General features: G+C 38.7%; 1 protein-coding gene across 7 annotated transcripts in view; it reads right to left on the bottom strand.

The window, feature by feature from the left end:
* Window positions 1-25193, bottom strand: part of dync1i1a (dynein cytoplasmic 1 intermediate chain 1a) — a 98419-nt gene that overhangs the window by 60996 nt on the left and 12230 nt on the right. For all 7 annotated transcript variants that reach the window (XM_030147635.1, XM_030147633.1, XM_030147637.1 and 4 more), the window contains one exon: window positions 4318-4413. In XM_030147635.1, the coding sequence (XP_030003495.1) occupies window positions 4318-4413 (96 nt within the window). The remainder of the gene's footprint in view (window positions 1-4317; window positions 4414-25193) is intronic.

Raw genomic sequence — 25193 nt, 5'->3', positions numbered from 1 at the left:
ATAACTTCAGTTAAAAAATGTTGCAAAGCATGCAGTTAATTGGGAGATGAATATGGGTGATTTTTGACTGAAAAAAATGCACAATCATAAGCTCGAGGGTTACATTAAATGCTTTTGATATGAGATTAACATTCACTGTCTCTGTCAAATTCAGGACGTCATGAACTACAAACAGTTGCTAATGCATCTTTTCTAATAAAACCCTACAGTAAGAACTTCATAAACAAGAGAAAAACAAAGCGCTCTCAGCGACACGCCTCCCTTTGAACCTAATGGCTGCACAGCACGCCGTCCGTTTTTTGAAGTCACTGTCCCCAAGCAGCACACATGCGATTTTTACACACAAGCCTACACAGATGCACATGTATCGACCTTTACCCTGGCTCTTGACTTTGATCCCCCCCATCCCTTTGTATTTCTTATGAGTTGTCAAAAAAGACTCAGTGAATCAAGTGGCAGAGATCAAAGGCCAGACATTCTAATAGGCCAGACTGGAGAGGAGACGAATGACTGTGTGTTTATGAGTGCGTGCTTGTGTGCATACATCTGTCAATGAGTGTATGTGAGTTACAGTCCACTATCGTGTATGCACACGTGTTTGATTTTGCATCTATCTATCTGTATTTCTGAGATTTAACATTCACCATTTGTTGCCTTTTGTCCATTATTTACTACCCACCAAATGCATGCATGCACATGCAAGCTTCTCCATTCCTCTGCTTTGAAGTATTGTCGAGGAGGGTCAAGTGACAGGTTTTTAATCAGCGCTGACCCTCAGATGCCACGGAGCTGATATGCCGGACCAGTCTTAACCCACAGTAACCTACCCCCACCCTTTTATCTGATACACCCACTGGCTGGACAGGGTGTCACACGGAAGTGATTGGGTTTTGTGACAACTTAACCAGCAACATGCAGAGAGTCGAGCCTTTGTAGTAACTGAAGGCTACAACAGCTACAAATACATAATACAGACACAAGTCATTATGGGATATTCTGCAATTTTACAACTGTTTGTTTTGTTATTTTTTATTCCTGTATCCAATAAAGTATATTAACTGATGTTGAACAATGTCCAACCCACAACATATTTTACCGGTCACAGGTCATAAGTCATCACTAAAATGAGAGAACATTTAAGTATTTGCCAAAAAAGTGAGAGGCCCTTGTTAGAGCCCGTTTGGCTAAGTTCAGACAGTAGGCCTTTATGCACAATTCCAATTTTTTGGTGAAATCTGATTTTTTTGTGTGGTCATTCATATTACACATTAAACGTGACTTCTATCAGTTTTGAGTATGAATTGAATGCGACCCTGAAGTGACCCGCATGCGCAAAACAGGTCCTGACATAATACATGACCACGCAGGCATGCACTGTGTTTACGAAAGTAACACACTGGGATGCAGAATTTGAAGAATGACGTAAAGGTCAGATAAATGCGACCTGGCCGTTCAGACTGAAGTCGCGTTGCAAAATATCAGATACGCATCAGATTTAGGACCACATATGAAAGTGGCTTGGGTCAGATTTGAAAAAATCAGATTTGTGCTGTTCAAACTGTCTTTAACAGATCGGATACAGGTCCCATATGGGCAAAAAAATCAGAAATGGGCCACATTTGCCTGCAGTCTGAACGTAGCCATAGTCCTTTTTAGGCGTTCTGGTTAAGGGGATACAAACTCCGACTGCGATTAACTTACAGTCAGTGCTAACACTGCATACAATTAAAAAGGAAAAAGAATGAGAAGGGGAAGGGGAAGGGGAAGGGGAAGGGGAAGGGGAAGGGGGAGGGGAAGGGGAAGGGGCAGGGGAAGGGGGAGGGGAAGGGGAAGGGGAAGGGGAAGGGGAAGGGGAAGGGGAAGGGGAAGGGGAAGGGGAAGTTTGTTAGAGTTAGGGTGAGGTGCATCATGGCAAACTCTGTGAACGGCGACCCCACTCTCTCTGTAGATATAAGTGCAAGTTTTTATTTATCCATGATTATACACAAAACTAAACATAATGGAACTTTTAAAGATATTTTGACCAAGCTTGTGTTAGAGTTGTTTTAAAAGTCAACAACACAAATTATACTTTTACTGCAAATATCCCTTGCTCATATAATTATTTTGTCATTTTAAGTGTGAGTCATGGTACAAGGTCCTGCTGATGGGCCATAAGTGATGATTTAAGGATATGTAAGGATTAAATGTTTTATATATTAAGGTTTCCATTTCTGTCAACTGATAAACACTGCGTTAACTCTTCAAAAGGGTGACAAAACTTTATCGAGCTTCCCGTAGTGGCTGGCTGTAGCATAGGAAATGAGTCCTGACCTCTCCCTGTAAGTCTTCTGCCAAAAAAAAAAACAAAACAAAAACAAAAAACATATTCCATACATTTTTCCTGAAAATGGTTTTGGACATTTTGGGTAGATTTCATGAGACCGAAAATGAAATCATACAAGAAACATGGCAGCTCCTATGATTGTGTCTGTGTCTTTCTACACAGTGGAAGAAACCAGTGTTGCAGTGTCCATCTTTATATACAGTGATGGTATCCATGGCACTGACAGGAAAGGAGCATGGGCAACAGCAACTGATGTGCATTTAAAGCAACAGGCAGTGGAAGAGGCTGGACTGAATACCAGAAGTATTCATTCATTCATTAATAAATTATCTTTGAGGTATTTTGTGCTGAAATATAAGATGCACATATTGGGGACATGTGGGACTTACATTAACTTGTTAAATAGGGTACAATATGTCTTTTTCAAATATGTCTAAAGGAAAAACTACCTTAAGATCTAAAAATAGGACCAGTGGCCCTGTAGCTTACCGGCCAAATTAAAAGCTTTGGGAAATGTATCCGGATGCCATTTATTATCCCCCAGTTCTGTGTATTTATTATATTACAGAAATAGCCCATGTTTTGGTCATATTCCAATCAGATCTGTAAAAAATTCAAATTCCAACTTGATATCACTGATACTTCCTGATTTATTGGATCAATCCACTTCCTATCGCTTATAATGGGAAAATTTTTCAAAGTCGAACCAAATCTAGAATCAGATCTGGACTGAAATAATTTCAATACCTTGGGTTGACATCATCATAAAGAAGCTGTATACCAAGTTTGAAGTCAATCAGAACTGTAGTTTGGGAGAAAAAGACAATTGAATTTTTTTCCCCATAAGAGCCCATGTTAAATTTTGAGTCAGTTCCAGATCCACAAGAAGATCCTGATCAGCATGTGGACATTATGTTTTGGTCATCTCCCCATCAGGTCTGTAGTGCAGAAATTTTAAGTTGATATCATTTACAGGGTGGGGAAGCAAAATTTACAATGAACATTTAGTTGTTTTTTCTCAGCAGGCACTACGTCAGTTGTTTTGAAACCAAACATATATTGATGTCATAATCATACCTAACACTATTATCCATACCTTTTCAGAAACTTTTGCCCATATGAGTAATCAGGAAAGCAAACGTCAAAGAGTGTGTGATTTGCTGAATGCACTTGTCACACCAAAGGAGATTTCAAAAATAGTTGGAGTGTCCATAAAGACTGTTTATAATGTAAAGAAGAGAATGACTATGAGCAAAACTATCACGAGAAAGTCTGGAAGATACTATTAAAGAAGAATGGGAGAAGTTGTCACCCGAATATTTGAGGAACACTTGCGCAAGTTTCACGAAGTGTGTGAAGGCAGTTATTGAGAAAGAAGGAGGACACATAGAATAAAAACATTTTCTATTATGTCAATTTTCTTGTGGCAAATAAATTCTCATGACTTTCAATAAACTAATTGGTCATACACTGTCTTTCAATCCCTGCCTCAAAATATTGTAAATTTTGCTTCCCCACCCTGTATATTTACTGAGTTATTGCATCGATCCACTTCCTATCGCTTAAAATGGAGACATTTTTCAAAGTCGCACCAAATCCAGAATCAGATCCGGATCCAAATAATTTCACTAACTTTTGTTGACATCATCATAAAGAAGCTGTGTACCAAGTTTGAAGTCAATCGGAATTGTGGTTTCGGAGAAGAAGATGATTGAAATTTTTGTAACGGACAACAGACGACAACAGACGACAACAGACGACAACAGACGACAACAGACGACGTACGCCGCATGACGACAATAGCTTACGGCCTGTCGGCCGGTAAGCTAATAAAATGAGGCCTTTTATCTGACCTATTTTTGTTCTGTAATGTATCTTTGAATTGGCTGAATCATTCTTAAGTTTGGGAATGCTGGGATTAAAGATGACTTTGTTGATGAGGCAGGTAAAGATCATGAAAATGACAAGAGTGGACCACCCTTCAAGCATACCGTCTTTGGTTTCTTTGTTGTCATCATCGTCCTGCTGCTCAGACTCAGGGCCTGGCTTTGCCACGATCATCTCCTCATCCTCCTCTTCCTCTTCAACTACAAAAAAAAAAAAAAAACAAGAGAGAGAGAGAGCACTCATGTTAATCAACAGCTGTTCCAATTTTCCTCGACCTCCCGCTGTGTACCGCCTTCCCCTCCTTCTTACCAAAATAATCACTCCCAGACATGCACTGGTGCACCTGACTAACTAACATTTGGTCCGAATGGATTTCATTTACAGACACACGCACTTCTTATTTGTATTTCTCTAGGAAGCAGAAAATGTGAAGGATACAACCTGCAGACTTTCCATGACTGCTGTATACATATATTAAGTGTTCAGTATGTACAGTGCAGTATGTCTTTGCAAAGGAACAGGAAACAAGCCCCTGCTCATTTCCATGTTGTGACTGAACTGTTCACATGGTCTGCATGTGTGGACATACTGCTCATCATGCACACACACACACACACACACACACACACACACACACAGCAGGAAATGTTGGAGTGGTGTGAGCTTCCCTCTCGTTCTCTCACCTTTGACCCCAAGCAAAGAGATCTGATGCAAAAGGGGATTCCCTAAGCAGTCTGTCCAATCAGGATGCAATTACACTCAGCTCTGTAGGATTTATGGTAAGTGTGTGTGGTGTTGTGAGGAGGTGGGGTTTAAGTATGAGGGGTTACTGTCAACATAGGCACCTGCTTGTCAGCTACTGCCCCAACTACACCCCTACCCGGCCCCGAGGCTATGTGTTGGTAACCCTCGCCAACCTCTCCTCCTCCTTTCTGCTGCTCCCTCCCTCCGTCTGAAACAGATGCTGGGGAGTAGAGGGCCTCACTGAAGACCTTTTAACACCCCAACATCGCCACCAGACACCTGTGGTCTGCCAACACACACGCTACACACACATACAATCTTTCTTTCTCGCCCTCTCAAACACACACACACACTTGGGGCCCTCGCCTACAGTGCCAGGGGTGGCGAGAGGTTAACTGGTGCAGGGTCAAGCTGACAACAGTCGCTTAGTCCAGCGGGAGGAAGTGACTACATCACACACTCAGACATGTCTTTCACACACACAGAAACACACACGCCAGGGTATGTTTAACTCAGCTGGAGTATGGCCCGGGGCACTGTTAAAACCACTTGCTGGAGGACTGCTCTTGCACTGGATGAACTGACCATTTAGTAGTCCATCCAAGCTGCGGATGAACTCACTGTTTCTCTTTGTTAGAGGCTACAAATATCATTTTAACATGCAGAACACTGTAGCGGAATTCTCATATTACAATCACTATAATAAAAAAAGTGCTGGAAGAAGTATTCATATCCTATGTTTAAGTAAAAGGAATATAGCTGTGTTTATATTCTCTATTAGAAGTTAAGGTCTTACATGAAAAATCCCACTTAAATAAATGTACATACTGATTTTCTAACCAAGAGAAGCAGCTGCAGTGAACGGCTCAACTCTGCATGGCAGGACTGAACATTACAGAGGAACCTTCATTACAACTGGATTTAACTGCCAGTCGATGGCAAATAGACTGAACACTTGAGATGTTGAGATGACTGCTTTAACTTGGCTTACTTTACATATTTCTGTTTATGACTATCATTACTTCATAAATAATTTACTAACTACTTTTATGTTTGATTTTGTTTTGTTTTATTTCAGCCACTGAGAACTGAATTTCCTTTAGGGATGAATTAAGTTAACCTCAATCTCATAATTATTAATTTACCAACTGATTGCATGTCCTGCATCAGCCACAAAATAAACCATATCATAAAGTTTTTCAAATTCTAAATAAACACATTTTATAGCATTTATCTTGTGTGATAGAAAAATCCTATTATATTGGACACAGCTTCCTCTGTCTCAGTATAAACAGCAGCAGCCATATGTACATAAAGTATTGAAATAAAAGTAATGGTTTGTTCCCTGTGACAGATATATGATTATATATTAGATGCAGATAGTGAAGTATCAGTATTGCTGTTGGAGCTGCTGCAGGTGGAGCTACTTTCAACTACTTCACATTCAGTTTCATCTGCAGAGACACCAAATGACTCTGAGGTGTCATTACACGATTAAGGGGAGAGAAAAGAAGAAAACACCAAAGTTGCGATACTCAAAACCGTCTAAAGTTTGATTTTACTGACACATTTGACAGTTTTAAGATTTACTGAAGCAAAACCATGTGAGAAGTTTAAAGGGAGTTTAAAGTTTAAAGTCTCAGTGTGACTGAACTGTCAACAGCTCATCAAAAATGTGACCTGACTTCACACTGGTTTTTGTTTAACAAAGAAGTTGGAAACCAATGGTTTCATCTTGAACAATGTGTTGTATTTTAAAAGCTTGTTATATGATCCATTGTTTCCACTCTCCAGCTGAACATTAACAATTGGGGTAAAACGAAGAATATTTCCCCTGACTTGCAAAAGGATACAGTTGCATAAAATGGAAACACTCAAGTAAAATAGAAGTTGACTTTTTCTTAGTAGTTAAATCTACTTAGTGCATTTCTCTCTCAAACACATTTGAGACAAACATGCTTCATGTTTTCTTTTCTTTTTCATTTCCAAGTAGGTTTTTGATATACGACTTCAATTTTCATACTGTGTGTATATAATAAATGACTAAGCTAAATCAAACACATAGCGGCGAGACTGTGTCCAAGTCGGTGGTTAACAGCCAGCTGTAGTGATCCAAACACCAGTGACCCACCAGTATGGAGGAGAGGACCAGACAGGCAGACTGCCAGACTAGCTCCATCTGTGAGCTGCCAAAACACGCTGCAAAAAGCAAAGGAGGCAAACAGGAATACCCTGAACACTGTGGAATATGAAACAGTGAATGAGATCCTGCAAAAAGACTTTTTTTTTTTTTTTTTTTTATCCTATTCTGTTCTATCGTGTTCTATTTTCTTGACCTTATGTGACCGGTCCGGTGGTTGGAATGTGTGGTGATTGGGATGGGAGGAGAGTGAGGATAGGAGAAGAGACCACATTGAGGAGCGGTCAAACTGTCAACCCCTGGGACCACAGGACTCTGGAGCAAGGCAGTGTGATTCATGGCCTATGGGTTACCTCACTTGGGGGAAGACGGTCCAATTCCCGTATGAAGATACTGCAGATGCCGCTGCCAGTGGCTATGCATCAAGTTGTTCTGTCACAGTCCTGCACCCAAAATATCCCAGCTATTTCCTCCAAATGGAAATTTTCAGACATACATTTCTCTGCCTTCAGATTGAGGCAAAAGCTATACTGTGGTAAATGATCCTGGAAAGTAGGACTCGTGGGTTGGAAATGATAATATAAAGCTTTATGTAAAATGTAAATGCTAACAGACAGCACCCAACTGAGTTTCCTGTTGAGCTTCAAAAGAAGCAACGAAAAGAAATCAGACGTGACAATACATCGCAGTTTGAGTGACTCCGAATGTTTATGTGTGTGTGTGTGTGTGTGTGTGTGTGTGTGTGTTTGCCTGCTACTCTGTAAGTATCTGCACACTTTCTTGTTTCCACCTCATTCTAGTCACGGGATGCTTTCCCTTTCCACCTGCCGCTTAATACCACTCCTCACTGCAGGACAACAGGTTAACTGGTGTCCTCCCCCTCGCCGCAGACAGGGGTCTGCCTTGATGAAACTCCGCTTGGGGGCTCCTGTTTTGGCCTGATACACTCCCGGGGTAATGATATCCTCGGTAGCCCAGGGCCGCTGCATCCGGCTGTCTCAATCTTCTCCTGGCTGCTTACTCATGCTGACCAGGCCCAGTCAATTCAGCACAGCGCAGCAGGTACGGAGACACATCGAATCACAGTGTGGAGATGAACACAAGTACACGCCCGCACAAATGTGTAAAGGTGCTACATATGCACACACACACACACACACGATACACAAACAGATATATGTGTGCACAAGAGTGAAACTGTTTAGAAATAGGCATATTACACACTGCACAAAGGGTGGGATTAACACGGCACAAACACAGTTGTCCATAGGCTATGTAAGACTCTCTGTATGCAGTAAGTAATGACACAAACACAATACTTTGATGATGACAACAATAGTATCAAGATACAATAATTGCCTGTGTAACTGAAGAAGAAAATATGGCCCCGAAAAGACCAAAAAATGGTACCAATGGCCTTACATCTCACCGGCATGTTCTATCGAGACTCAGTAATAAGTCGAATTTGCGAGGTTGTCAGGTTCTGCCGCCATGTTAACATCCTGTGGTCTTCATGCAGATCAACATCCTAATAGAAGTGGGTGGTACTTTCAACAAATTCTATGATAGTCCATATACAACTTCCTATCAGTGCTCAACAGTAACTATATTGATAACTCTAACCATTTTCACATCTTAAGACATCAAAATATAACCTATTATAAATAATGGCAAATTTTCAATAATTACAAAATTTTTCAAAAATTCGAAAATCAAAATTTTTCAAAACTGTGAACAAATTTTAAAGATGCCGTCCCAAGGAAGATATATATAAAATTTGAAATGAATCTGACCAGTACTTTCAGAGAAGAGGATTATTGAAATGTAGATATTGGTAACCTAGAGTTTGACCCTTCAAGGTCGCTCAAGGTCAAATGAGAGCCCATATATGACTTCCTACTAGTGCTCATTAGTAACTATATTGATATATCTAACCATCTCCATCTTATAAGCCATCTAAATATGGAAAGCAATTTCTTATATTTCAAAAATTCATCAAAATATCACAAAACTGTGAAAAGACTTTGTAGATATTGTCCAAAGAAAGATACACATAAAATTTGAAAAGTATCTGACCAGTAGTTTCATCAGAAAAAGACAACCATAGACACAGCGTTGAGATAAAACATTGAACAAAATGTTTTTTTTCTAAATGTCAACATACCATAAAAGGAAGCCATATGTCATAATATATTCCTGTCCACCTAGTGTGCATTAGGTTAGAAACAGGCTAGTACTAGTTACAATGGATGTTAATAGATATGGAATTGTATTATGACATTATATGATATGATACTGATAGCATAATATTTTTTACAAACTCATGTTGTCCAAATTATTTATTCTGAGCATACTATAATTAAGTACTGACAAAATTAGTTATTAAGATTTTAGTGTTGCATGCGTGAGTTTGGTTGAAATGATTATAGTGGGATACATTTCATTGTATTAAATGCTTGTGTTTTTGATTCTTTTGTGAGTTATTTTGCATACAATTACCAAACCATAACTCATTTTAATATCAGAAAGTTATTCATGCTTCAATATTTATTTTAGTCATATTAGGAAGCACCAAAACAGTAGAAGTAAAACATTTTTGACACCATATTATTAAGTTAGGAAGTTTTTGGATCTTTCTGTACAGATTATATGCAGTGAAATGTCATTCTTTAATAAACTACGTAGCAGAATTTTGGATAACAGTCATATATATGCTTCAGTACATGTGAGCATATTCAAAACCTTTAGGTTAGACCAGAACAGAGCTTCTTTTAACCCTTTTAAGACCCAGTGCTAATTTTGAGGTAGTTCCCAAATGATTTTGTTTCTATATTTGACATTTCTTAAGTGATTTGTCACCATTTATTATTATATTATTATCTCTTGTATTTTGCAGTAAAAATCAGGTATTTTCCAATATTTAATGTACAGATCATATAGATGTTCATAAAAGCTCAGATTAAACTTGAGGGTTATTATAACAAAAAAACAGAAAACCTGAAGAAAAAGTGACTTTTTTCAGTAAAATATATCATTAACTGAACATAAAACAAGTGTCTACAATGGCTGTTATTTGTCAAAACTCCTTGGGTTTACTGGTGAATCAATATTGTAGAAGATGACAGTGTTTCCATGGTAACTACAAAGCCTCTGAACATTCAAATGACCATGAAAAGATGACAAAATGCATTTTACACAAATTATTTACATGTGTTAATAGGATTAGTGAATCAACAGATACTAAACAGTTTGCATCAATAGATGGTTTTGGTCTCTGGTGGATGTCTGCGTCTTTGTGGGTTAAGATACTGTACTCTCATCCCTTTCACCTAGAGTACAAGGAATTAACTCGTGATTACTATAGAACTACTGTATAAAAGTTAAATAACAGTTATTTTCAGCTCATGAGGTTTTGCTTATTCTTAATGGTCCAACAGCACAGCGAAATAGTTCAAGTATGAGTAATATGTTCATCTGTTTACGGAATAAAGAAAACATAGTCTTAATGAAAGCTGATGCACCGCTGAGAATTTCATTAGCTTAAATATCTTGTATTATTTCACAGTAGGCAGCAACTATCGATCATGTGGAGACAAGAGTTTTTCAAGATTCTGACAGAGCACATAAACTGGGTACACCGTCTTCTGTTCCCTTTCACTGGTGCATAAAGTACAATGGAATGGTGTGTGTTAGGGCAATATTGAGTTGTGTTTGGTGAGGATCAAAGTGTTAGCTAACCTTTTATTCCGCACCCTATCCACGGTAGGTGCTGAAATGTGTTAGTGCATGCTTGAATAGACTGGTCTATAATAGTCTATGTTTGTGTGTTCAGGGCAGGAAGAGACTAGACCCCAAGTTTATTATAGAGAGCATCATTGCAGCAGAGCTTCAGGCTTATTATTGCAGTATGGAGGTGGGTACACTGAGTCACACGATCACAGTTGACACTGCTCATAATTTTTAAATCTATCTCTATTGTATTAAAGCAAAAGCGAGACAAGATACTGATATGAGAGAGGAGAGGCGGCGGAAATGGCAGCAGAGACACAATAGAGAATTCTAGCAGGATTTTGGGGATCCCACGCACTGGGAATAACCCTTTCACATCAATACACATTCACATGAACACACACCACGCACACACAGCATTCGCAGGGGTTCTGGGAGGTTGTGTGTTGAGCCGACCACAACACAAGCACTATACAGAAGGAGTAGGAGGAGGCCAAGACGACTTAAAAGGCTCCTCTAATGTGGCCCTGGCACGACACACACACACACACACACACATGCATTAACTTCACCGAGGACAACACGTTTTGTTGCAGAAAGATACAACACACACACATGATTCCATTCATCTCTGCGTATATAATAAATGACCTGAGGCGTCAGGGGAATTCTCTCATTTGTATTTGTCCCACCTCCAGTAATATAATCCCTATTACCCAAGTTCCAAAAAAGATTTATACAACCACACTGATTTTATACGTCTGAAACAGCCATAAAGGTCACAAAATGAAAATAATGTAAACACTATGATGTTATTTTTACACAGGCCACAAAATATTTTGACAAAATACCTTATAATCCTTTGCACGGAAGATGTCTAATTTATTCTGCTAGAGGTGTCTCACACTAAAGAATAATAGAAAGGTACCATTGCCAATGAAAACCTATCTGATATGACATGTTTACAGATGAGGTAATGTATTAAAGACTTAATGACATTAGCTTTTAGTGATGTATGCAGACATTATGTGCGCTACCACCATTGATAATTAATAAAAATATGCATTTCTCAAATTCATAACATTGTTGGACATAATGTAAGTGCATAATATACCCGAGATTTATAGCATAGGTATGAAGTTTTTGGATACTACATGCAGAAATGTTACATATCATTAGCCTCAGAGCATAATTGCCTAAGTCATACAGCATATGGACAAAAGTTTTGGGACACGTTGAATTCAGGTGTTTGTTTTCTAATAGGGGTCTGGGATACAAAACAATAATGACAAATGTTATAATATAATTTTATATTGTGATAAATATCTTTGCATTGGTTAGTTTTGTTTAAATGGTTAGCTTTGCTTCCAAAATGCCTGATTTTAACTGTCCTACCTCTAAATTTCTAAATTATGTTTCATGCTCTGACTGTAAATAATAATTTTCTCCCACAACTAACCATCTACTTTCTTCACATCTCACTAAGGAAGAAAAATCTCCCATTAAAGTTCAGGGAAATATTTCTGTTTATAAACTACAAATATTGGGACAGATCACGAATACAGCTATAAGATGTCCTGTTCATGCTAATATAAATATCAATATTAATAATCAATATGGTATTTATCCCAATATAAAACTATATTATGACATTTGTCAATAAGCAATTATGCTATGAAGCTAACGATATCATAGATTTAAGAAGTAGAATGCAGCGTCTTTCAGGTATTAACTTGTGAAATATAAATGAAGCAAAGGCACCAGGATGATTAAAATAAATGCTGCTTTATCTCATGTTTCACAATAGGCATTTTGCAACACATCAGTTCATAATACACACCCGGACTCACATAAAACCTTGAAAAGCACAGCTTACATTTTAAGGGCTTCGCTTACAAAACGAAAGCAAGCCACGCTGGACAGCAAATTGAGGGGTTAGAGCCACCCATGCAGTAAAGTCAAACAGATCTTTTTCTGAGAGGTGAGAGGGCAGAAAAAATACTTACCAGAGTGTGGACAGTCAGGACAGACAGCAAAGTTTGTTGGGAAAAATGCATCAATAAAGCATGAGCTCAGTCTCTAAACCCTCAGTTGCAATGTCTTGTACTAAATTGTCCTTGAAGGTTTCAACATCACTTAAGTCTCTAAAAAATACATATTTCTGGGGTAAATATTTGCCTGTGAAATAGTTTTTCGACTCTAGTCAGTTATTATTTGTACTTCACCCTAAACAGACATGATAATCCTTACATTTTGCACTGCTCTATTTTATCCTTCCCTTTGTTTTCTTAGAATTCTTAAAATTATCATGGTTCATCAAGTCATGATTGCCACAGTAGGGGTAGTGTAAGTATAAGTATCTCCCACGTACACACACATTAGCAGCAGGACCTGATGGAAAACTGGTGAGGCTTAAACCTGCATGATGATTTAGATTAATTCATCTCTCCAAAACATTTCCCCACACGGATCACGGTGTGTGTGTGTGTGTGTGTTCACGTCTGTGCGAATGACTCTGCACCGTATGCACACATGCATGCCCACACATAATCAGCTTCCATTAATGCAGCTCATTCAGGCCTTTGGGGGTCTGCGGCCAACTCTGCTGTGTGCTGTGGGTGCAGTCTGAGTAGATTCTTTCTCTTTCTTTTGCCTATCGTTTCTCTCGTTCAGTCCGTCTCCCTCTATGTCTTAACCCCCTTCTCTTTCTAGCTGTGCCACCCAGGCTTGGCCCCGACCCAGACCCACATCTTTAAACGGAGCCATCATGCCATGCCACGCCATGCTCTGAGCCCCGGCCGCAAAAGGCCCCTGATTAAAACCCATGACTTCAAACTTTCCAAACTGTCAAAAACCCAGTCAGTAAGAGAACACGACAGACGCAGAGACAGACCAACAGAAAGAAAAAGTCTCACATAAAATCACCGCTGTGGCAACGACTCGCTTTTCGACGCGTCATCGGCGCAGGGATTTGTGTCACTCAAAAATAGGTCTGTTTGCATCTGTGTGTGTGGCTCCGGGGGTGATTGGTGGTCTGTGTTTGCCACTTGGATGACTATGGTGTTTCATTTTGTTTTAATGAGCGACGGACACACAGATGGGGCAAACAGTTTTTATAGGCTGTTATAAGGACTTTGCTTGGGGTTAAATCCTTTTTGGCTTTTGCTGAAATAGCCGAACTAAATTCACACCACCTCAGCAGCGCCGGCAAATAAACACACAAGTGCTTATTCTTAGAAAAAACACCTCAGGGTAGTACCTCATTTAAGAACCAACATTCAATCCAGTCAAATCTGTCAAATTATATTAGCAGCCAAAACATGTCTGATATTAACTGCCTAACAGGTACCTTAAAATACCATGATTCAGTTTCATGATACTCATTCCTAAAAAAAGAAAAATGTCTTTCTTTAGGTAGGTGTGGGTTTGAAGGAGCCTTCAAGTTTATGTGCCAAGAGTGCTCCCTGCTGTACAGCTGAGGAATAGCATGCACAAACACACAAAGCCAGCCATAGTCAAATTTTACTTCAACACAATCATAATCTTTAAACCAAGACAATGATCTGGAAAGTCTGTTGAATTTATAAGCCCAATTGGCCAAAGAACAAAGGCTGTCATCTGCCACAAGGTTTACTTTCTTGACAAATAATAACAAAGGTTTCATTATTAATTGCCCAGCTTCATGAAAAAAAACAAAACAATCCACAATCTCCTAGAACAAAGAGTTAATAAACATCAAACTGAAACAACTAAGTGAAGTAGAGACGTGAGCTGCAGGCTAACTGTGGCAGTGAACCGCTACACTCCTCTCAAATGAAAACCCCCAGAGAGTCCAAGGGATCTCAGAGTACAAGACGGACCACCCAGGCTAATGTTCAGCACACTGTTGTTTTACACACGTATAAAAAAATGCAACAAGAAGGGGGAAAGGGTGGGGCGCACATGTCAAAAAGTCAAGTTCAAGAAAATACAAGGGAAAAGGAAAACAGTTGAAAAGAGGAGAAAAAAAAAAAAAAGGCACAACATGAAACCGTATTCCTACTCATCTCAAGTACTCATCAGATGGCAAATATTATTTTGGATGATGGCCATTTCGCCAAAGAGGGAGAATAAAGCCAGAGGGAGGGAAGGAGATGAAGAAGGGGTTCATGTACCTTATTATACGGTGGTCATTGGGGAAAATTACAATCATCTGTGACTCACATGGAATACCTTACGCACTCTGAAAAACATTATTGGTCTCTAATATCAAGAGTTTCTCTGGGTTTTCACTGCCGCGGCCATTCTAACCCGGACCGCTTGGGACCCTGCATCAATTTTTGGAGTGAAACGGGAGTGAAGGCTGCGCCCTTTTGAAGCGATGACGATGAAAGCCGAACGCACAGTTGTTTTACGAAGAGAGAAAGTGAGAAGCGTTGGTCGATTATGTGCGTCTGCGGGGAAAAGACAGAAGAGAAAAAAAGCAAAGTTTGATCTAACGTACATTATGTGTGTGACTGTGCACGTACGATGTTCAATTGCATCCCTAGAAGCAGCTACTTCAAGGCAATAATCACTTTTCAAAATGTTCCGAAGTCAAGAAAACATAAAACGACTGTTCTTATATGTACTTTCAGTAGAACCATTTTAAACTGAAATAACTGAGCACATTTTGTTAAGTGTCCTCTGGGCACACTGACTGCGGTTATCCTCTACATGAGTTCTGCCATACAAAACATATATATTATTTCACATACGCACACATACACACATTGTCTGCTTGTTGTAGCAGTCTGGCTGGAACAACAACAATGTACCAGACAAGCACTTCCATATGTGGCTGGGTACACACACACACACACACACACACACACACATACACACACACTTATAGATATACATATACGCACACACACAGACACATATATGTACATAACTGCTCGATAGACACACACTTGTGTAACCACATTCCTTCATCCTCATCCCAGTCATGTCGGTTTGGTATACTGAGAGTGTGTTGCTTTCACTGTTTTTATTTGAATGCATCATTGCTTGACTGGATTGTAGAAAATGTCAAGGAAAGACAGAATAACGGGATAAAATGACCGAGGGCCCTCCACTTCAGAGCTGTGAGTGCTGCTGTTGCTCAACACCACTATTTTCCCTTCTGATGGTTCCCAGTAAGTGAAACTGGACAAAACACAACAGACGTGAATGTAAATTGAATATTTCAATGGAGCATTAAGCACATTTATGTGACAACTGCCAATATACTGTACATTTAAGGTGTTTACTTGGCTACTGCCAACAACTTCAAGTCAACTGTATCCGAAATATTCACCCATTACATTCTCTGACAAGGTTCAGTACCTGCTCTAAACTTTATTGCTCCGTAACTAAACATCAGTTCCAACCTAATGTAAATGCATAAATGTCAATTAAATGATTGGAACCTGGTCAAACCTAGATTTTTTTGTTGCTACAGAAAATGATATGCTTTAGTGTTTATGCAGGCTGCTAACTAAGACAAACCAATGAGTATAATCAATATCACCGCATTACATGTTCAGTATTATGACATTTAGTCACATCTACCAGTGTCTATCTATCACATACACACACGTTCACCTACAACAGATGCAAAAACACACCCTCACTAGAGCCATTCTGGGCTTTTTTGTGAAGTGCTTATGATTGCCACACTCAGACACAGATGATGACAATAACAATAAGAACAACAACAACAATCACAAGAAGAAGAAGAACATGAAGAAGAAGAAGAAGGACACAAAATAGAACAACAATAACAGTAATGCACATTAACACTGGACACCAACCATCACAAAAGGGGTAAAAGTTGTGGACTCTGAATTGTGACCTGTTCTCTGTAGATATAAATTTCTCGCTCTAAGGTAACGGGAACACATAAATACTAATTTTCTTGTGATTATACACTCATGAAAACATAATTAGAATTGTTACAGTTCTACTAATAGGTCCCCCTAATGCTCCTAAATCTTAAACACTTGACTTTAAATTCATACACACTCACACTTAATGAATAATCATATTATTGTTCTTATTATATTAGATCAAACCTTTCAAATGTGTGAAACATGCACTTAAATAATCCACAGCTAATGATGTAATCCCACTACTCCTAGAGCAATTATAGATGAATCATTCAGGAATCATTATTGATTTAATCATGAAGAACATTTCCAGTGTGACTGCTATGAATCCATACCAGTTCAAGTCCTGCTGAAACATATTTAATATATTTAGAGGTTCGAGGAAAAAGATACAAATGTAAACACTCTAATTGGACCAATGTGCAGCCAATGGCCAGGATCATTTCATAAATTTGCAGTTTGGTTTCTTAAGTGCTTCATTATGGGATTATGTAGAGCTCAGGTGACGTATGTGCACGTGTGTGTGGCCGGGTACACATGCAGTGCACACGCATGCTTTCATGTGTACATTTCTGCAGGTGTGTGAGCTCTTGTGTTTTTTTCTAGGTATGTTATTTGGTACGTGTGTTTACATTTATGAATCTGAATGCTTATGCGTATGAGTGCACGTACAAGAACATGAGTGTGTCTTTTCAGATCAGTGCTCGGAGCTTGGTTTTTTTCTTGCAATTATAGGCCATTACCATTCCACCACATGTTAAAAGAAAGGCTCTTATTGCAGTAAATATACTTAAGAGGTGATTTACTGACCAACTATATACTCTTGCTGTACAGACCCTGAAAACTAATGGGCCAGAAAATACTAAGAGGGGGAGAGAAAGAGAGCGAGAGGGAGGGTCACACTCATATACTTCTGCATACAGATGCACAAACAGCACACACTCATGACCCCATGAACTTTTTACCCTGAGAAAGGGGGTTTCCAAAGTTGCAACATCAAATTATACACAAACACACACAGAGTTATGTTTCTGAGGACCTACTTGTGGTTCACTGCAAACAATTACTGGTGTAATATCATAACTGTACCGACATCCCTCAGTGGTCTCCTCTGCATCTCCTCCGTTTGTTTCTTTCTTGGGCTTTTTCTCCTTCCACTGCTTCTCTCCCGTTGCTCTGTTTATTCTCTTGTGGCCACAGATTTCATTTAACATCTTACAAGCTCTTTTTCTACCCTTCCCCTTCATTTTCTCTCTATTTCCTTGGCTACCTTTCCACCGTGGCCTATTATGGGTCTTTTAAGGCTCCACTGAGCGAAACCAATTTGCTATGAACTGGGTCAGCATCTACACCACTGCAACCTGTGCGCATGTATACGTGCACAAGCACAAAATACCCACAATCCCCTTGACCTTTCTCACTCTTGCCAGCAACTCAAATAGGCACACACACGTACACACAGATAGTTATCTTCAGATTGGGATCGGTTGAGTAAAAGAGTGGGGCTGTCAGAGTACTGACATTCACTCTGTTCATGGCCAAGTGGGATTGGCTGGCCCACAGAGCAGATGAAGCGAGAAACAAAAGGAGACGTAAAGCGACGGATAGCCCACATTTTGCTGAAACTATATAAGATCTCAGCCACTTCTCCAATACATTAACCCATAAAGACCCAGTGCTACCTATGTGGCAGTGCCTAAATGAATTTTTCTCTCTATTTAACCTTTCTTAACAGATTTATCATAATTTTTTTTATAATATTATCCTCTGTATTTAGCATTTTTCAGTGTAAATCATATATTTTCCTATATGTAATTCACTGGTCATGTAGATGTTCATGAAAACTCAGCGTAAATTCAAAGATTAGTATATAAAAAACAGAAAAATGAAGAAAAAGTAACTTTTTCAGCAAATACATAACTAACTGAATGTAAAAACAACTGTCTCTATCCACTGTCAATTATCAAACTCCATGGATTTTACTGGTGAATCAATGTTGTAGAAGATGGTGTTTCCACGTTCACTACGGAGCCCCTGAACGTCCAAATGGGTCATATCTGATGACCATGAAAAGATGACAAACTGTATTTTACACCAATTATTTAGATGGATTGATAGGATCAGTGGATCAACAGGTATAAATCAGTAGATGCTTTGGTTGCGATGGCTGTTTGGGTCTTTATGGGTTCAAGTGGTTGAGACCTGCCTCTACAAAGTCTTGTCAAAATGTGGAGGATGAAAGTGGAACACTGAAACTGTTGTGGACCTGAATGGACAGTTCAGGATTTCAATGGAACAGAATCTATGTTCAACAGAGAAGATGTTTTATTTTTGAGTGAACCATCAACATCCAGCTTACTAAAGCATAACCTCTGTGTATAATATGTATGAAATTTTACACTGTTGCAACAGACTGAAGTTTTGAGTCAAAATGTTCAGGTCTGTCCTTCCACTCCTTAAATATGAGGATGTACAGAATTTCTTTTCCTTTCCTTTTTTTTTTTCCTTTTACTCAATATTATGTTCAACTGCTGTGAAATTTTAAAGGCCATTATAGTAGCACCTATTACAGAAGTTATATCTGCATCTCAAACTGTGGTGGAAGATAACTAGGTACTTTTTCTCAGTACAAATGAGAGCTTATACTTCTGTTCCACTAAATCTCAGAGGAAAACACTGTATTTCTACTCTATTATACACACACTATATGTGTCCAGTTGTGTTATTTTGAATGGTTGTGATAAACTGTAGGTGTTCCTTTAGGGGTTGAGGAAATCTCCCTCCTTCTTAAGCTAAATAAACTCTAGATACCTTAGAAAATACACTGTCACAAAGTTGAAAACATGCCTGCTTTTTGGAGCTTGTGAAAAGTTGACTCTTAGAGACAGTACACAACATAAAAATATGATGACACATTAATGCACCAGTAATTTCTGTTCATCATATCCTCCTTTAACAGTTGGATATGACAGGCACTGGTTTCTATAACAAAGCCTTAAATGGCAACATGCCTCGATACATAACCTTTTCATTAAATTGGTCACATACTAACTGTTCAACATGGTCATGTGATCAGCTGATGCATGAAACTCCTTGGGCATGCACTAAAATTTCTTTTATTTAGTTTTGCTGCCGCATTTACTTGAAAAATTTTACAACAAAACTTAACACTACTGTACCAACAGGTCAATGTAAAAACTACTGCACTTTTTACAAGAACTGTTTTAATATTTTATCTTGTGTGTGTTGCTTTTATCATCATATCTATGTGTTTATTCTATTTGCTGTACTTTAGACATGACTAAAAATGAGGTCATAGCCGTTTCACTGCCCAGTGCCTGTTAACAAAAGCATGTTTCATTCTTTAACCCTTAGATGCATAAGTGGGTCAAAAATGACCCGGTGACGTTTTCTTGCAATATCTTCGTAATGAAAAGTTATTATTTCATATTCCAGGTATAACTAAAAAGACATGTTATTGACATCATGCCATTCAAATTTTTAACTTACCTTTACATGTTTAATGAAACTGTAGTTTTTGTACTACTACCTCAAACTTCCATAAGTGAGTCAAAATGACCTACATTCATTTCCAATGGAATTTCATCTGAACTTTGATTGATTCATTCTACAGCAAAACCAAAGGACTCACTCATTCACTCACTCACAAAGTGGATGTTGACATTGTTCTATTGCTGTTATATACTATATGTTTAAAAAAAAAAAAAACATTTTAAAATTGCTAAAAATGCTGAAAAAAAAATAAAAATAAAAAAAATGTTTCAAATATTAAATCATTCTTCTGTGGACCAAAATATAATACAACTGATTATTTTGATTATTTTTAACATGATAAAATGAGAAAAATGGCATGAAAACACATTGATTTTAACACATTTGATCCATTTATGGAAGAGTGGAGGGTCCAGACTTGTGCATCTAAGGTTAATCTTCTTCTCAGGATGATATTTTTTTTATCATCTTAGATTTTATAAACTGTATTCGTTTACTTTAATCTAACATTGCAATGAGAGCTAAATAGAGTCCATTTGTGATGCTGGAGTTCCATCTGTGAATACTGAATACTATAGTCTTCGCTCTAAATACTGGTCATGACCTCACCCTTTTTGTGTTGACAAAAGCAATGAACAATGAATTAATGAAAAAAGTATACTGTATGCATATATCGATTACCATACACACACTGTAAGTGACCTCAGTATGTTAGTTCACAACTTGTTAAGCCATACCATATTTTCTCTGTTATGTCCTTAGACAAAGCGTCCATCCCTCAACAAGCAGGTCCATTCATACCCATTACAAGCCGGAGCCAACCGTGACTGGGGCTAATCCGATTGCCTGTCACAATGGACACTCAGGAGACAGATCACTGATGAGCCAATGGGAGAAGGAACATACATAGACAACTACACATGACGATTATAGGATGGCAATTGGTCACGGAAATGAAAAGCCATATCATTAACTGGTTTAAATGAGAGTCACACACAAAGTCCATGGGAGCTCTGAGACACAAACTGCAATGTAGAAGAAGTGCAAGACACAATTGGATAAAGCTGCGCTGGAGCTCAGACACACAGACAGAACACACTCCTGTAGAGTCTGGACATAAGGGTAGATATGAGAACTAAATAGGGTCAGAAGTTCATGAGCAATAGAGGCCATGAGAGAATCCCTGAGTCATTCGTCAATGGCTTAAATGGATTATGATGAGATAATGCTCGCCCATCTTTTCACACACACGTTAAGATTAATGTGAAACCACCTCCTACATTAACATAATCTTTTCATAAATGAATTTGATTAGGATGACACACAAACTAGTCATGAAAAAAACATCTGCAGTAAGAACACTTTTATTTGGTTTACGTCCCACAATACAGTTGTTTGTTAGATATGTGAAATGCAAATTTTGCACTTTAATCTAATAAACAGGAAAATACTAAACCCTTTAGCTAGTTCACAGTTTCAGTTTGATGGGAAAACATCAGTGCCATCTACATTTACCCAGCACGAGCCCTCTGCCTGAGAAATATCACAGCTGAAATGAGGCTAAAAAAATAACATCAACAATAGTGGTGGTCAACCAATTAATCAGGCCAATTAATCAGACCAATTACATGCCATTTTGAGATAATTAGCATGGGCTGATTATTTCACAAAGCTGGTAAACTAAAAATGAATACAGACACATCTGCTGTGCAGGCAGCATAAACTGTAGAAGGAAGGCTCGTCAGCGTCAAAACAAAGAAATGCTTCTGGATGCTACTGTGTGCACTAACATTGTTTATTTATTTTATTTTATTAATCTAAGTTTACAAATTTGTAATCACCACAGGCTGTGGAAGTGCACTAAACATTTGTTTTAAGCACAAAATACATAATCACAAAGCTGCAGAAGTTAAAGTCAGGGAAACAAAATACTAGAGATTCTCTTCTTTCATTCCAAATCAATAAAATAAACATCAAAGATACATAACCTAATGCTATATCACACCACTGTGGGAAAACAGAGCCACTTTCTAAACAACAGCAGAGTCCAGTTAGAGAAAATCTTAACATTTGCAAAATCAGCTTGCACCAAACACCTGCGGAGATAATATTATTTCTAAACCCAAACATACACGCTACAACAGGGGTGTCAAACTCATTTTAGTTCAGGGGCCACATTCAGACCAATTTGTTCTCCAGTGGGCCATACCAGTGAAATAATAACATAACAGCCTATAAATAATGACAACTCCAATTTTTTTTCTGTATTTCAGTGGCGAAAAATAACATTAAATTTTGAAAATGTTTACATTTACAAACTATCCAAACAAACAAGTTGTGAATAACCTGAAAATCTGAAATATCAGAAAAATCAGTGCAATTTTAACAATATTTTGCCTCAACTTATCATTTATGCATGTGCATTACAGACCAGATCTACAAAGGAACAAAACATTAGTAACAGGCAGAATACTGTTAAAATTGCACTTAATTTTCTTTATACATTTCAGGTTCATATTTGTTCAGGTTATTCACATGTTTTTGTTAAAGGAGAGTTTGTTAATGTAAATATTTTCATAATTTAATGTTATATTTTTGCACTAAAACAAAGAGAAGAATTTGGAGTTGCCATTATCCATAGAATAGATCAAAATTTCATAGTAAAAAGTATCGGTATCGGCAAAACTAATCATAAAAAAATTGGATCAGAAGCAAAAAAAATCCAGATCGGGACATCGGTCATCGGACATAGGTTATTATTCTATTATTTTACTTTAGATCACATTGGTGTGTTTGTGGAACCTGAACTAAAACAAGTTCAAAACCCTTGACTGTTAATACCTTCAGTGTAATTTTTGCACTTTGCAAATTAATCCCGCATGCTGGATTGGAACCTTTGGCGGGCCGCTCTTGGCCCACAGGCCGTATGTTTGACACCCATGCACTACAAGATAAGAATATAATCAACCTGGTTTTCATGCCTTAATATCAATGTTTGATATTCTCTGGGCCTGGATCAGTCTATATACAGATCACATCATTCTTCACACTAGACCTGTCTTGCCTCAAAATCAAAAAACACACCCCAATTGTTAGAAAGAGCAAATCAAGCCCAGAATCGAGCAAACTATCTTCCAGTTTGGGGTCAGCATAAGCCAACAGAGACAATGCAGACATAACAGTATAAAATAAATGCACATTTAAGTTCAGAAAGATTTATTATTCTCAAAGCAACAGTACATAAGCATTACATACTGTATATCTGCACCAAAACATTGCCAGTTAATAGTCCTATACCAGTTGACCACTGTCTAATACTGTATAACACACACACATAGATTTGACTTAACACACCCATGGGACACACCACCATGATTAAGACAACAGATTTACTCTTCCGTTCATTCCTCCAGAGCAGCCAGCTGGCGTTCTCCCCCATGACATCTCAATCACCTTTTCCTTCCTTTGAGCGTTTTTTTTTTTTTTTTTTAATTTGACACAGACTTAACATCAGTGGCGAGCAACATGAAACACTTTGGCCTCAGTCAAAAGGCTAATCTGTAAAATACAACTCAAATATTCTACTGAAAACCCCTGTCGTTGGTGAGATGGACGGCAACACCACAATTCTTGGGAGTAGCAGTTTTGCTATAAAACGCACAACCTGCCGCAGCTGAAAGACGATGTATTTGTGCGTGCTTGGTGCAGTGCAATAATCAACAAAAGGAACTGGGCTGAACAAACACAGCGCTACAAGTACAGGCAGGTGCTCCCATCAACCCCCTCAAACACACACGAGCTTTGTGGTAGTCTGCGAAAGGAAGGGTCTCTTAAGGCTAGGGTCACCTCCCCATAGACCACCACAGCTCTGCTCTGGCTCCCAGATGTTCAAACGCACACACACACACACACACACACACACACACACACACACACACGCACACACAAAGACCTCCTGAACGTGCTCTTTGAAAACAACCAGACCTAAAGTAACCGACCTATGGCACTGCCGCAGGCGATAGCGTCTCACTGTGTGTTTTTGTTGACGTACATGTTCAAAATATAAGATTTCTTGGCATCTTAGGGTATACTACATGTATGTATGACGTGCGTATTTATTTTTCAGGTTTCATTTTTTGGCCTATACTGTTTCTTGTTATCATATGATATGTGTACGTGTATGTTTCCCTGCACATATGTGAGTCTGCGCCCGTGCACTTGTTGAATAAATGATCTATTCCTGGATCTGTCAAGGAAATGAGGGGAGTTGGGGCGGGCCATTTGGATGCTGATCAGGACAGACGTGTGTGTATATGTGTGTGGTGGTCGCTGGTGAAGGGGGTGGGGGGTAGTGGAATCCACACCAGACCATCTATTATAATGACAGGAAGCAGGAAGTACAACCCTCCACAGTCACATGGCTGCCAGCTGTCTTGGCAGCGAGAAGGAAGACAGAGAAGATGATAGAGAGAGAAGTGTGTGTGTGTGTGTGTGTGTGTGTGCGTGAGTGCACGTGTGTGTGTGTGTGTGACAGTGAACTGGATGGAGAGCGTAGGTGGAGACATATTTATGTGCATTCCTACATGTAAAGATGGCATGTGTGATTAAAATATCAATGTGTGCATAAACCAAAAATCCAAGGTTTCATTTCCTTATAGAACTAAATAGTATCACCTGCCCATATGTGCAGCGCTTTCCTCATCCAACAGCAAAAAAGACGCAAATCTACATGCCTTGAAGCTGCTACTACCAATGTTATGCCAAATCTAGAGCAGACTAAACCACAGTTTTCAGCACATGGATGTGTTTAGTAACTGCAGTTCGGTACACATGTGCATAGCCGCTTCCAAAAACACTACTATGCACATGCAGTGTACTTTCATATTATGTATGCACACATACCCCTCATATCCTTAAACCACACACATGTAGACTCATACAAGAACATGTACACATATCCACA

This window comes from Sphaeramia orbicularis, chromosome 11 (genome assembly GCF_902148855.1).
Source record: "Sphaeramia orbicularis chromosome 11, fSphaOr1.1, whole genome shotgun sequence".
Taxonomy (NCBI): Eukaryota; Metazoa; Chordata; class Actinopteri; order Kurtiformes; family Apogonidae; genus Sphaeramia; species Sphaeramia orbicularis.
This window is presented reverse-complemented; position numbering and strand designations above follow the sequence as displayed.